A 15,723-nucleotide genomic window follows, 5' to 3' on the forward strand; every position below is an offset into this window, starting at 1 on the left:
TATAACGGCGCTAAAGTCGACATAAAAGCCTAGTGTAGACCAGGCCTAAGACTTGCAATGTGAAATCATCAGAGGCAAAGCGTCAAAACCACTTAACGGTAAAAAAAAACCATTATAACAAGACAGGGCTTTGCCCTGTCTGTGAATAGAAACAAAAGGCTGTTTTCAGTGTAACACGGGAGGGAGAAGCAGTCTTTATCCATTCACTGAGGACAACCCCATGTGGAGCTGGGATGTTTTCATGAATGTTTGGGGCCTGCTTTTTGTGGAACCAGCCAGCTCTGCAACAGATTGAACTTTGGGAGATGGGGCAGGGGATAGGAAAGGTAACAATTAATAAGGGTAGAGTCAGGTTTGCATTTTATGATTTTGTTTTGTATTGTAGCCATTTCCATCACTGTCTCTCATTTCTAGTTAAGTCTTTACCCTTCTTAAATAGACCTATTTTTGTTTCATTATAACTGCTCAAAAGTGCTGTGTAGTTTACAGGAGCTGTAATTTAAGGTAACACTGGTAAACTGGGGACACTGCCTTTGGGAGCAGAAGATCTGGGATTTCTGTGAGTAGCTCGTGTCAGAGGCTGGATATCCAGGGGAATGATTCAAAGGGACTTAGGGACTGCGGTGCACTTACTTTTAACCTACAAAGCGAAGACAGAGCTGGCATAGCCCAGAGGATAGCTCTCAAGTGGCTGAAGGGCTGGTGGTGTTACAGAGCTGACATCCAGCCAGGCACAAGAAAGACTCCCTCATGCTGGAGGCGAGGGCTATGAAGGTGTCTCACCGTTCTGGGTGCCCCAAGAACTGTCACAAACACAAAGGATCAGATTCAACCCTGGTAGTGAAAAAGGGCTGGACAGTGGCTGGATCTGGAATTGGATCCCTGGCATACATCAGCTCCCATAATCAGCTCTTGTGCCACTCCCTCCAACCTACCCTGTAGGGGGTACATGCTGAGGGTGAGCAGGGCCAGTGCAAGGATGTTTCGCACCCTAGGCGAAACTTCCACCTTGTGCCCCACCCCCGAGCCCTGCGGCAGCTCCCCACCCTCCCTGCACCCTGAGGCGTCCCCCCCTGCGGCAGCTCCCCCCCCCGCCCGGGGAGCCGTGCGGCAGCTCCCCACCCCAGCTCACCTCTGCTCCGCCCCCTCCCCGAGCCCTGTGGCACTCCCCAACCCCCCTCCACCCTGAGGCGCCCCCTCCCCGCGGCAGCTCCCCCCTGGCCTGGGGAGCCGTGCGGCAGCTCCCCATCCCAGCTCACCTCTGCTCCACTCCCTCCCCAAGCACGCCATCGCTGCTCCACTTCTCCCGCCTCCCAGGCTTGTGGCGCCAATCAGCTGTTTGGCACTGCAAGCCTGGGAGGGAGAGAAGCAGAGTGGGGCGGCGTGCTCGGCGAGGAGGTGGAGTGGAGGTGAGCTGGGCTGGGGAGCGGGTCCCCTGTGTGCCGCCCCCCCCTTACTTGCTGCAGGCAGCCCTCCCCGCGCCCTCCTGCCCCAGCTCACCTCCACTCCACCACCGCCCCGGAGCGCGCTTTTCTCTGTCCCCTACCACTTGGCGCCCTAGGCAGCTGCCTAGTTTGCCTAGTGGTTGCACCGGCCCTGAGGGTGAGGGATGCTGCACTCTGGCTACCCTCAGTTGGCATACAGTCTCTTGGGGACCATTGCCACACAGCATAAAAGGTCAAAATGCTTGTAACGGATTCCAGCTCTGAGGTCCCTGGCCAGGGAGCCAATGAGGCAGAGGTTTCGTATTTAGATATAAACTCACACCGCATGTTGTGAATGTGACAAAGGCACTATCTGAGGGATTCACTGGAGACCAGACTGTAGCTGTCATTTTCCATTGGATACTGAATTTGAATCAGACAGCCCCTGATGTCACAAACTCGTGATGCCTCACAATAGCTCATAGCAAGCCAAAGATCAATGCAGAGCGTGAGATCCATCTCCACCAACAAAGAGACCCCATAAGCTACTGGGAAGTGCAGAAGGACAAAAACTCAATAGGACTGTATATCTATTCAAAGACTGGTTGGCTGAAGAAAGTGATATGCCATTGAAGAGACTCTTCTGTAGCCTACATTTTCTTTGCATAAATTAATGTTTTATTCAATTTTGGATGCTATTGTTATTTATTAAGTTTCTCTTTGTGCTTGGCACTCAGTTTACATTTATTCATAGCATTCTTTTCCTTGTGTTGGAGAAACCCTGCACCCGTTAGTCCTTTATCGTGCTCCCTAATGGAAATGCTGCCAGAATAAGAAGCAAGTAAGCATTTCAGTGCATATCCTGTGCACATGGGGGGAAATGTGACAAACTCATGTACAACTCAGCAGCTATTTCCAGGTGAACTGCAATGGATTTTTGAGGGGCTAACTCCACACACACACACACACACACACACACAACCTGAAGAAAAGCTATAGTGCTGTGAAACAATTGCTACTTGAGCCCAGCGGCTGGAAGTGTGCTAACTGCTAACTACCCCCCCCACACCAAACCCACCTTCATCCAGTTCCCAATCACTGGAACCACATCTGCATGAATTGGAATGAAGGGGATTGCCCAGAGTGTAAATCAGGAAAGAACCTGGCTCTTACCATTTTGTAAGAGATAGCAGCCATGTATAGCATCATGTATTCAATAAGGTGGTGGAGCTCTGCTCTCTCCCGCAGTGTAGGGCAGGGCCCTAAAGGCAAAATCTTAGCCTGAAGATAGTACCATAGAGCCAGAGGCAAAAGTGCAAAGCTTCTCTACATTTAATTTTTGTTAAGGCAAACAAGCGAACAGCTCTGGGAAATTGCTTGGTGAGATCTAGAGAAAGATGCAGACTAGTAAAAGGAGAAATGAAAAATCAGAAAAATTAATATTATCCAAAACATATGAAGAATCAGAACACATCAAGACATGCTTATTGAGGCACTATATTTTACCAAGTGACTGGTCATACATCACCAACATCATTATTTGTACTGAAGGAGCACCTAGAGGTCAACCAAGAACGGGACCTTACTGTGCTAGGTGCTCTACAGAGTAATATGATGTCTGCCCTTAAGAGCATAAAACCTAAGCAGACAAGACAGAAGACGGGTAGGGTAAAGGGATATAACACGCAAGCAGAATAAGCAAAGTCCTGGTTTATAAACATCATCACAGGCCCACCATATTTTCTTAAGGTACAAGGGAGAGGGTTTGTTTCCCGGCTTTTAAAAATCACAGAACCTTCTTGAATTTCTTCAATGTTATTTTACTTTTGCCAGCTCATTATTGGATCCATCTGCTTTCAGATTTTCTTTGGTAACTGCATTGTTGAAGTGACTCCTGAGACAAAGAATTATTTTTCCAGTACACTACCTAAAACTTAACCAGCGATAAAATGGACACAGAAACATCTTCATCAGTTAAATCTCTCTACAGTGTTTCTCTGCTTTGTTGCATCGCAGGGGTTAAACAGTGCGGTTCTTTCCCGGCACCTCCAATCAGTAGTAATTACTGTGGTACAATTGTGTTCAACCTATTCCTGTAACATGTCTGGGCCCAATAGTTTGGAAGTTAATTTTTCCCATAAATTCCACTAGTTCTGGAATTCTCTGAGTGTTGTAATTCACAGAATTCTATATTTTAATATCTTGGAGCTGATTTGCTACTTCTGTTTGCAATCAGAACACAGCTGTTGGTTTTGGGGTCAGGGGATATTTTTGTTTGTTTGTTAGTTTTAAATGAAGCTGCCTTAAAAACTAACAACCAGTTTGAAGAACAAATTATTATAAACTTGCCCTGAATCAATTTAGGCTGGAAATCAGAAAAAGGTTTCTAACCATCAGAGGAATGAGGTTCTGGAACAACCTTCCAATAGAAGTAGTGGGGTCAAACAACCTACCTAGCTTTAAGATGAAGCTTGATAAATTTACGAATGGGATGGTATGATGGGATGCCTGTGATAGCAGTGGACTGGACTCAGTGACCCAGGTGGTCTATTCCCATCCTATATTTCTGTGTCTCAGATTTATATCTACTATCCCTAATCAAGACCATCAGCATTCCAGCACTTGGAATTTCTCTTCCTGGGCCGACTGCAATCCTGTGTGTTATTTTTGTGAGCGCCAGAAGCAGTTCATGTGTTGCTGGTGCTAGAGCTGGATGAAATTTGGAATTCCCAGTTCATGGGGAAATTCTGCCATTTCAAAATTTCCTGTAAACTGGAGAGTCCAAACTTTTCCATTTTGGAAACACAGTCTTTCCAAAATCAAATATGCTCCCCAGATTCCACTGTCCCCCAGCTCCAGGGCAGACCACAGGGCCCAGCGGGCTTCCAAACTCCCAGGCCAGCTGTCTGCCCAACTTCCGCAGCTTGGGCAGCAAGAGTCAGGCAGCCTGGGGAACCAGCTGGCCCAGGTGTCTTGCTCTGTGGCTGGGAGTCTGGAACCCTGAGAGCCACAACTCGAGTCAGGCCTCTTACTGCTTCCAGGCTCCCTGATGCAATGCCAGGTACCTAGACCCTGAGAGCCAGGGCTTGAGCTGGGGCTCACAAGGCTCCCTGGGCTGCTACACTCCTGGTTCCAGTGGCAGGAACCTGGAACCCACACTAAGCTCGGAGCCAGGGCTCCCAGGGCTTTCAGGTTCCCAGCTCAGCAGGAGAGAGCCTGGATGTCCTGAGAGCTGACATTTTCAGGACTTCCAGGCCACAGAGCTAGAAGACAAGCCACAGTCAGAACCAAGGCTCCCAGGGTTTCCAGGCTCCTCATTCTGATACTGGGAGCCGGGAAACCTTGGGGTCCCTGGCCCCGGGGCAGACTGTCCCCAACAGCCCACTAGGTGAGCTGGCAAGGAAATAACAGGGTTCTGTTGGAACTCTGCTTGTGACTCAATGAAACTTCATTTAACCTAAAGTGTTGTCATAAAACTTCTCAGGTTTGACTCATTGCCATTTTGCAACAAAACTCTGTTCTGTTGGAAAATTTCCAATCAGGTCTCATTGTTGGTATCCCTGTAGTGGAAGAAGAGGGAGCCCTGGTTGTGCGTGTGTGCACACACACACACACACACCTGGCAGACATAGAAGGCTTGAAGGAATCACTCACCTCTGTGTTGCCTTGTCAACTGTAGTGCAGATATTTATGAACCTTCAGCCGAGTTTTGTGTTGGTTTTAAGGAGGCTTAATATAGTGGATCTGCACCAGCCTGCCTCCCTCCTTCTCAGTGGTCAGCTCTTGCCCTTCACTAACTTTTTAATTTTTAAATGGTTGAAAAATATGTGTAAGCCTTAGAGGCTAGACAATTCTCACATTCTTATCTAGCAGTGATTATAGCCCCATTATTTGATAGCAAGGGCACGAGTCCCTTGGCTTAGCACCAGGGGCAAAATTCTGACTTTGGCTATCCATATGCAAATTTCATCAGTTCAAATGGAAGTGCCACTTGCATATCCCAGTGGGAAATTTGGACATCTACTTTTTGGTTTGATTCTGAAACCAGAGCCAACCTAAGCATTTGTTAAGCAAGCCTGCAAGATGGCATTTTGTTGCTTTACACCAAACATGACCAATCCCAGTTCTCTGTTATCACATCGCTATACACAGGGCTGGCGTAAGGATTCTTTGGACATACCCCACATTTAATGAGGTCATTTTACATAGAAGTCTGTGTTTTCAGGTAAGGACTGGAGAGAAAATCATCAGGTCCCTCAGCCTTGTGTTGCAGGAATGAGCCCAGCTGCTCACTCCTTATAACCTAATTAATTGACTTACCTCAGCTGATGTCAGTTTGACAAGGCTACCGTCGCAAAAAAATGAGCTAGAAACAGACTTTTATTTCAGGGAAAGCTAAGATTCTCCTTTACATTTTTGGCCCCTCCAAATCAAAAAGACCTCTGGTCGGGTGTTTCCTGGGACCTAAAGGCTGAGTAGGCTTGCAATGGACTTCCTGATTATTAAATACTTGTGTTCAGTTTCTGTGGTATCACTGAAAATATCCCCTCTAAGACGGGCGAAAGCTCGGACGTGAGTGATAGCTATGTACACACAGCATATACTAGTAATCATCACTGACCTTTAATCCCTGGGGGCCTCGCCGACCTCCTGCACCCTAAGAGGGAAAGACAAGTGCAATTTATCCAGAACTATGACCAGTAAATGAAAAATAATGGCCCTGGAGCCAAACATGGTACATTAATGGGGAGGAAATGGCTATTCCCAGACAAAAAACCTTGGTTAAGGTGAAATTGAGGTTGAGTGTTCGTATCAGTAAATTAAGGGTAGAAACTTTACAAGAGCATTACATTTATCAAAATACAGTCATTAGAACGGTAGGAAATTCAGAAGGAAGGTATCTAAACTGCCTTCTCCAGGATGACTTTCCCATTCCCCATCCCCACTGCTAAGGTCAGCAGAAGGAGAGTCCTGGTTCCATGCATGTTAGGCAGTGGGGACTGTGTTACTCCCCTAAGTACTCTGCTCTCCCTAGCTTCCTTCATGACCATAGTGACACTGTTAAACATCATGGAGGCCTTTTGGGAGCTAACCCAAGTCCAGGATAGGAGGGACCAGTAAGCAGTCCATTCCTGAGCATTAGCAGGGCCATTGCCTTCATTTCCTGGGAGACGAAGGAGGTTCAGCAAATGTCCCCTCAGCCTTAATAGGCTCCTCCGACTCCAATGAGTCAAAATAGGCTTGTCAGCTCCCAGTGAGCTTATATAGGCTTGTGGGGGAGTAAGAAGCTTACTAAGGCTTATGGGTTGGCGGGGAGGGATTAGGCTTGTCTTTGGTGACTTTCCCAAGTTTCTAAGGCTCATGGAGGGTCCAAGGTCCCCAATGAGCACAAGGCTCAAGGGTGGTCATAAATCAGGAATTCCTTGTATGATATATTTAAAATTTGGTAGAAAACTGTTACCTCCATCACAGACCGACCCTTCCAAACTTAAGGCCAATATTCCTTTGGTGTAGATTTTTTGTGGGGATAAAAAGGTGGAGAGCAAAACTGGGCTTATAAATGGGAACATCATTGCATCCTCAGCTATGGATCAGCTACTTCCAGTCCATAAGGATAACTGCTCTTACATCAATGCCCTCTGCACCCGACTCTCCTGGCACTCCATCTGTTCCCGGTTCTCCCTGCAAAACGAAAAGTCAGCCTTTTTTTAAAAGATATCAAGTACACATGTTTCTTTTTATAGCCCTTCTTTGATATTTTTCCTGGAAAATGTTTTCTTCTAATTGCATTGTAATCATTCGAACCACAGCATGTGTTAGACCTAGTTCTGTGAAAAGTGTGTTTAATTAAAAGTATCTAGCCAGAAGGAACTGGTCTGCTTTTGGGTTCCAACCCTTCAACCATAACCATCTGAGATTAGATAAAGGCTTTTGTGGGATCTTTTTTCTGTCTCTGTCTTCCAAAGAAAGCAGATGGTGGGGATTCTGAGGAAAGATTAACCAGAAAGCAGTGACTTTTGTTGCCAGAAATTCATTAAAGTCCAGCTTTTCTCTGAAAAGCAATTATGCAAAAAGGGCAACTTCTTAAGGTCTGGGGCCTGATCCAAAGCCCACTGAAGTTAACAGGGGGGTTTCCATTGACTTTAATGGTATTTGGATTAGAACCTAGATATATTTTTACACAGTCAGTCAATCAGCTTCCTGTAGACAAAGGAGTTTTTGAGATGTGACCAGATTTCATATGGATATGCCTATACCCACTGTACTCTAACTTTGGTATTTGAGTAGAACGTAGATAAACCCTTCCTTACAGCTTGGAAATCAAGAAATGAGGAAATATGGGCAGAGCTCCTTTGGTTATTTTATTTGTACTGCATCACTGCCGATCAGGATCAGCTCCACTGTACACACATATACTAAGTTTCAAGTTCCTGCCCCTATGCGCTTACAGCAAATCTAATTTAACCAGAAAGGATTCAGAAGACATTTTGTAAGCATGTATCCAAATCTGAAGAGACAGGTCAGAAAGGAGTTCAGTCTACTCTTAAGGAATAAATATTTTTTAGCAAGCTGACAAGGATGTTTTTGGTATTCAGAATGCTGGATTTATTTATTTTTTCTAAGCAATGTAGTACAAGAAATCCATGGTATTTCACTGATTAGAGGCTTATGAGAAATGAAGTTGGTGGTCTCAATCCACCCTGAGAAGTCTTCTGTAGAAATATATTCATGCTAAATCCAGGTAACAAATTACAAATGATCTTCCTTCTGGTCAAACTGCATTCGACATCCATCAGCAAGCACAAAAATATTACCAGCTGTAGGCACAGTGTGGCATTTCTATGGATTGATACAATAAGAAAAAAGGGGCACACCTCTCCAAAGCCCTACGTGCTGCAGACACAGGTTATAAAGCAAAATATAAAATTAAATAGCAGCTCACTCCCAAAAACTGATAGAACTCAACCCTCTAAGAAACACACAGTTCTCCTCCCTACATAGCTCTGTTAGCCCTTAACAGTGCAAAGCTGTGTTTACCTGCTGCCCTGGCTTTCCTTTTTCACCCTCTGGACCAGAGACATTATTGTTAATTCCAGGATCCCCCTGAAAAAGTCAAGATGACGTTAACCATTTTTGGTAATTTACTCTTTGCTAGTGTAGCTGCAAAGGCAGGATATGGAAATAGGAGCAGAGTAATAATAATTAAAAAAAGGATTAATTCAGAAGATGATGGTGGCAAGAGGCCTCTGCAGATGCAGTTCCACAATCAAAAACTAAGAGCTCTTTGCCCAAAGAGATGAAAAGAAAGTATCTGGATGGGCAATGAATTCAAGCTTGTAATTAAATGGTTGATCTGTCTGTTTAGGTATAATTACCCAGGGTCTATATAATAAGATTCCAGGATTGTCACTCTGTGTGTGTCACTCTGAAGCCTAAAATGCCTATTGAGTCAGTGGGAAGTGATGGAAACAGCTACATGCATGGCTGAGAGCTCTTTTTTGTTAAGAATATCACCATGTTCATTCATCACTGGGATTCACGGTCTGTTACCACACAATTTGTAAGTTCTCAGCCATTTTGCCTTTACAAACAACACCTGTGCAGTGTACAGCTACAGTAGCTCAGTGTCTATGACATGCCAAGAGTCCAAGACCATTGTGATATAAGAGGTAACTCAACCAATCTTACCATTACCCTACAGCTAATTTGGATGCAACAGTTTCATTGGTTACATAAGGGAGACTGCTCAGATGGTGGATTAACTGGCCCAACAGCCAAACCCATGTAAAAGCAGGGGTTTACATGTGCTGGTAAGAACATAATCAGTGATCTTCAGCAAGATTTTATCCTGAAATGAATTGAATTATGCATGGATATTGTCCTCTTTGAATACAATACAGTTGGACTCAGGGAATGAAATCCTGACCCACTGAACTCATGACAATGGCTAAATTCTTATTTGCTTCAATGAGGCCAGGACACCTGATTGTTACTAGGACACCTGACAGTATTAACTGAGCATTAGAAACTAGCAGGAGCCACATGATACCCTTTGCTATTTGGAGAAAAGGGCTGCAAAATGCACCTGAAAAGGTCCTTAACCAATGGTGTGGAGAGAGCAGAGCCTCCACTGCATTCTAACTTCTGGTCCTCAGATGCTGCTGAAGCCCCGCCATAAGATTAGGGTTCTGCAGTTCATAACAAGGAGGGGTGGAGTCAAAAAGCAGCTGCTCTCTCCATCGTTGTCCATTTCCAACCAGACATCAGCCCCCGAGTTTCTTCTAATGGAATCAGCAGTAACTCCTCCAGATGGCTGCAAATCTTTTTAGAGGATGGGGTTCAGTTCAGCCAGCAGTAGGGATTGCATGCCAGAATGGTTCCAGAAAGGGCTGTGTTACCATGGATAAGGAAGCAGTGAGGCCTGTGCTGCTGCCCCTCTCTGGTATTATTAAGATGGGTATGTATCTTGGGACATCCATAGATTTCAGGTGCCAAACCTCCAGCCATTAATGAGAGGGGAACTCTCAAAATTCCCTTTCAGAGACAGGCAGGAAATAGTTTTCCCATCCAGCAAAAATCCCATCAGAGAGAGAAAGAGAGAGACCCCCCCTCCCTGGAATAACCAGAAGTCCCCGCTCTGTCTGAGGCATAGCAAGGAACTAAACCTGCGTCTTCCGCATCCGAACTGAGTTCCCGAACCACAGGTCTGTTGGAAATTCTGGCATGGGGATTTCTCTCTCTGACCAGAAATTCCACCCTAGACCTGAGAAACTGATACATTTCCACAAAATGTTTCAGTTTTATCAAACTGGCATTTTCCAACCAGAAGCCATTTAATCATAAAAATTCCTGACCAGTTCTATTCCCGATTTCCTCGGCAGGGTAGTGCATGGTCCAGGATTATTAGGATGCCCTCAAACATTACAACAAAATTGACATTTGAGGCAACTTCATCACAAAATCTGGACATTATATGACAAATCTGGATTCAAAGATGAAGATTAAAAGCTCTATTGCTATTCACTTCACTGAAAGTCTTTTCAGTCTGTCAAAAGTTAAAAGATACCATAGACTTTACTTACATGGTTTCCTCTTAGACCAGGCTCTCCACGCTCACCCAGTTCTCCTCTAGGTCCTTTTTTACCCTTAAGTCATGAAGAAAGCACATACAATTAGAATACAGGTAGAGAGCTACAGTATTAATGTCATCGTTAGAGCTTTAGGGCCAGATCCTCACTGCCATAAATTTGCATAACTCTATTAAGTCTATGGAGCTATGCTGATTTACACCAGCTGAGAATCTGGCTTTTACACTTTAATTATATCTACCCAGTTTATATCAAATAATTCGAGAATGTGCAGCTGTTAAGAGATCACAGAGGTTGCAGATTTGGCAGTAAAGTCGGAAAGGTGACAGAAGCTTCCATCAGGGCTAAATACACTTTACCCGTCTTCCTGCACTGCCTTTTTCTCCAGAAGATCCAAGAGATCCTTGTTTTCCCTAGAAAAATAAAAATACAAACAAATAATATTCTTTCTTTCAGGTGAACCTCATTAATTTAATTCAGTACATGTGAATAAAGGTTACCTCTGCTCCATCAATCCCATCAATTCCATTTTCACCGTCTTCGCCCTGTTGGTAGAAATAAAAATCCACATTAGCACACTAGTGAGCATTTTGGGGCAAGGAATCTGTCTTTCTATATGTACAGTAAAGCACCTAACATGCTTTTGAATACTTTCAAAAGTAAGAATAATAGTTATTAAAAATATGAACTTCAAGAATAAGAACTCTCTTTACTTTGCCATCAGTCATTTTTTCACATCTCCTTTACCACCGGCAGCATCCTTAAAATCTCTCAGCTTCCAGGATATAATCAGTTCGCATTTGATCTAGCATTTAGGTTCTCATGTATTTTTGGTGCTCAATTGTTTCTTATTTACAGTGTACTGTGTTCTGTTTGGGGCATTGTATATTGTGGTTGTTATACTTAACAGCTGGTAAGAATTCATAGATTTATGGATTCAAAGGCCAGAAAGAACCTAGGCTGACCTGCTGTATAACACAGACTAGGAAACTTCCCAAAAATAATTCCTAGAGCATCTCTCTTAGAAAAACATCGCTTTACTGGAAGTAGAAGTAACTATGTAAGAGTTTTGTAGACTTTGGGACAAATAAAGGCACAGAACCATTATTTTAATGGATTGTTTTAATAGAATTGTGCTTATTGGCATCAGGGTGGATTTTGATACTTTGACTCTAAACCAGCTTCACTCAAAACTGTGAATACCTCCATGTTGTGTTAAAGATGTCATTTATCCAAACATTCTTAGAGCCAATCTGATGGGTGCGTAATTAGTGTTGAGACACCTGCTTCTGATTACTCCTTTCCCAGGTAGCAAGAGCTAAGAGCTCTGAGAGGGTGACCTAGTCAGCTCCAGGGGAAAGCCAATGATTTCTCTGGTTGATCTAGAAAAAGGGTTAATGGGATCTGAAAGTAGTCCATTCAGTCCTTCATAACTGAAATTCTTCAACCAGGTTTTTGGGTTTTTTTTTTTTTTTTTTTACAGAACTGGTAGGACTAATACATTACACCATCTACAGTCACCTTTTTGTATTGCAGCTGAGATCTTATCACTAAAAAAATCAGAAAAAATATCCGCAAAAAGAACAGGAGTACTTGTGGCACCTTAGAGACTAACAAATTTATTAGAGCATAAGCTTTCGTGGGCTACAACCCACTTCTTCGGATCCCAGAAGACAATGTTAGCAATGAAAGATATATGCTCTCCAAATGAAGTTTCGTAATGGTAGCCAAAAAAGGTGAAGGAGTCTTTGTATATCAACAGGGTGGGCTTTGATTCAAGGACTGCACTAGTTTTTAGACTGCACTTTGTCTACGGAGCACACATTAAAGCTGACATTTTCCTAAGGCAATTAGACACTCTACTATCATTGAATTTCAGTGTGATTTGGATACCTAACTACCTAACTCCACTAGGCTCTTCTGAAAATCCCACCTTAGATTTCAATCTATTTGAGCCAAAATCAGCAATGGTTTTTAAATCAATCATCAGGGCTGAATTGACTCTTCTTTTACTGTCATGGGTTTTAGATCTTTAGAAAAAGAGAAAGGTAAAGGAATTCAGGAAACAGACTTACCCACTCCTGGCACCTTTGCATTACCTCCTAGAACCAGCTAACCAGAGCTAGGGGAAGTTCTGGCAACCCTCTCTTTTGCCCCCAATAGCCATAATTTGGCCCTTGGAATAGTGTCACATTGGTAACTAGTATCAGAGGGGTAGCCGTGTTTGTTGCTTTTTACAGATCCAGACTAAGAGTCCTGTGGCACCTTATGGACTAACAGACGTATTGGAGCATAAGCTTTCGTGGGTGAATACCCACTTCATCACATGCGTCTGACGAAGTGGGTATTCACCCACGAAAGCTTATATTCCAATACGTCTGTTAGTCTATAAGGTGCCACAGGACTCTTTGTTGCTTTTTATTGGTAACTAGTGCTGACTTTTTCACTGTGAGCAATTTAGGTCAAATTTCTGCAGTCGTTCAGTTCAAATGAATCACACGTCCATTGTCTCTTAATAGTCTAGGAGCAGTTCCCAACCCAGCATACATTATATTGCAAATCCACACAGTGTTTTTAAACTCAATTTTTGATACCCTTTGCCTTTGCTCTTTAGCTAGCTTTCATACTTTCATCCTACAACATGAAGTAAAGATGACAGGATTGTGTATAACCAAGAGCGGTTTTACTGGAAGAAACTATAGAAAGAACACATACCCGGCTTCCTCGATAGCCTCTTGCTCCCTGAAATTAAAAATAAGTTGTGTTAAAATTTAAACTATACCAAAAAGCAGCGGAAGTGTTTTCTAGAGTTGGTGCAGGAGCAAGAAGCAGCTTGCTGAATTGATCACAGGCACAGGGCCGGCTCTGGCTTTTTTGCCGCCCCAGGCAAAAAAGCCTCTGGCCGCCGCCCCCCCCGCCCACGGCCGGAGCCCCGGTGGGGGCTCCGCTCTCCCCCCGGCGGCTGGGGGGAGGGCGCTGGAGGGGAGGGCGGCCGGAGCCCGGGGAGGCCGCTCGCCCCCCGGCGGCGGGGGGGAGGGCGCTGGAGGGGAGGGCGGCCGGAGCCCTGGGAGGAGGGCGGCGAGCCCCGGCGGGGGCTCGGCTCTCCCCCCCACCCCGGCGGCCAGAGCGCCGGGGGCAGGGCGGCGAGCCCCGGCTGGGGCTCGGCTCTCCCCCCGGCGGCCAGAGCGCCACGCCGCCCCCCTCCAGGTGCCGCCCCAAGCACCAGCTTGGGTGCCTGGTGCCTGGAGCCGGCCCTGCACAGGCAGATGCCAATGAGGGATCGAGTTTCAGAATCTACACCATGAAAGCTCCTTGGTGCCCCAGGGCAGATTGACATTTCTGTTCCTGTCCTAGCAATCAGGTTGGTTCAACTTTAACTCCTCACTAGGGCTCTGTAGCAGCTCCGCGGGTGGGAGATTCATTGGAGAGCTGCTGAATCAGCAGACTCTCCAGCCACCATTGCAATGCTCTTGTCCTGGCCAGAGCCACTAAGACTAGATACAAGCCCAGCACACCCAGAAGCTACAGGGTCACTCTGGTATTCTGAAAACAGGGCATAGCCATCCACAAGTCCTTAAAGAATGCACAGAAGGGAATTCTTCTAGGTGCAAAATAGGTATATGGAAAGTAAAAATAAAAGGGGGGGGATAAAGAATGCTTCTAACACTTGCCTTAGGACCTCTAATGCCTGGGCATCCTCCTTCTCCTTGAGTTCCATTGAAGCCCATTCGACCTCTCTCCCCCTACAAAGCAAGGCAGAGTGTTAAAATTCATGCATTAAAAATTGGTCACTGGTTATTTTAAAATCTACAGTTAAAGCAAGCCAGGGTTCTTTAACTATCACCATCCACTGCATTAGGGACCTGACTGCTGTGGTGACGACGCAGGAAAGGAAACAGAACGCCAGGTCTGTGGTACGTAGCTTTTAAAGCTTTAAGCTAAAAGCCTCCCAGGAAAACTTTTCCTGGGATTTTTATTATCTCCTTACTTTGTTTACAACAGTTCTTAGTAGTTACATTCTTTACGCATTCAGAAGGCAGGCAGTATACATAAGCATAAAATTACAAACCCATCTTTTAAGCGCATAAACAGCCAGCTACAAAAGTAATGTCATTGTTGCCAATAAGTTTTCCAAACATAGGCACTAAAACAAAGTCACTCCCACCTTATTGCCAAAAAAACAGTTTGACGTTCTTCAAAGCTTATAATTAAAAAACAACACATTCCTACACCTGACTAGGGCCCACTGAAGTCAATGGGAAGCCAAAGGGCTTTGAGTCAGTCCCTGCGAAGTTTGGGCTATATCACTGTTCTAAGCATTTACTGTCATGTTATGTTTTGTCCCAACACCACCACACAGAAAAAACTTCCTGACTCTGAAATCTTGATATTGGAAGATTGATTCTTTTTATAACTTGTCCTGAACTGAATACCCCTTTCCTCTCATCTGGACATCTAGTCCTGGAAGGATTATTCTACGGGTCTCTTAGGGATGACATGTAGACTGAAAAGACACAGATATTTTGATTGCAGTGTTGTTGTAGCCGTGTTGGGCCCAGGATATTAGAGAGACTAGGTGAGTGAGATAATATCTTGTATTGGACCAACTTCTGTTGGTGAAAGAGACAAGCTTTTAAGCTTACACAGAGCTCTTCTTCAGGTCTGGGAAAGAAACTCAGAGTGTCACAGCTAAATACAAGGTGGAAGAATCTTTAGCAACAATCTTGTCTGAGAGATCACATCTGCAATCTTTGAAAAAACTGGAGACAACTTTAGGAGCATCCAGGAGCGGCCGCCAAAGACAGCAGCAAAATCTTTCACCAAGACTCTTTAGAATATTGTATTAATAAAAAAATCAAATTCAGGGTAAGAGAGAGAGAGATCATTTTGGGTCTGATTGTGAGAGACAGTTGCAAAGACATATAAGGGAGGAGGAGGGCACAAGGAGCCTTGTACCTCTTGTGCAATCCCTGGGCCCTCTTCTCCACCAATGTAATTACTCCAGATTTACACTAGTGCAAATGGGATCAGAATCTGGTTCCAAGTATAAAGTAGTGATATACTGGCACAACACTATATAAAAGTGTGTTGTAGAAAGATTTCTGGGCCTAAACTTAGATTGGATCAGGTTAGGGTTACCATTCGTCCGGATTTACCCGGACATGTCCTCCTTTTTGTGCTAAAAATAGCGTCCGGGGGGAATTTGTAAA

General features: G+C 44.6%; 1 protein-coding gene across 1 annotated transcript in view; it reads right to left on the bottom strand.

The window, feature by feature from the left end:
- The window catches only part of LOC112102961 (collagen alpha-6(VI) chain), a 112,824-nt gene that overhangs the window by 60,644 nt on the left and 36,457 nt on the right, over nucleotides 1-15,723 (bottom strand). The window contains exons 14-21 of the mRNA XM_024194477.1: nucleotides 14,185-14,256; nucleotides 13,229-13,255; nucleotides 11,014-11,058; nucleotides 10,873-10,926; nucleotides 10,508-10,570; nucleotides 8,463-8,528; nucleotides 7,053-7,106; nucleotides 6,046-6,081 (exon numbers count right to left, since the gene is read on the bottom strand). Of these exons, the coding sequence (XP_024050245.1) occupies nucleotides 6,046-6,081; nucleotides 7,053-7,106; nucleotides 8,463-8,528; nucleotides 10,508-10,570; nucleotides 10,873-10,926; nucleotides 11,014-11,058; nucleotides 13,229-13,255; nucleotides 14,185-14,256 (417 nt within the window). The remainder of the gene's footprint in view (nucleotides 1-6,045; nucleotides 6,082-7,052; nucleotides 7,107-8,462; nucleotides 8,529-10,507; nucleotides 10,571-10,872; nucleotides 10,927-11,013; nucleotides 11,059-13,228; nucleotides 13,256-14,184; nucleotides 14,257-15,723) is intronic.

Source organism: Terrapene carolina, unplaced genomic scaffold (genome assembly GCF_002925995.2).
Source record: "Terrapene carolina triunguis isolate 2854851 unplaced genomic scaffold, T_m_triunguis-2.0 Scaffold84, whole genome shotgun sequence".
Lineage (NCBI taxonomy): Eukaryota > Metazoa > Chordata > Testudines > Emydidae > Terrapene > Terrapene triunguis.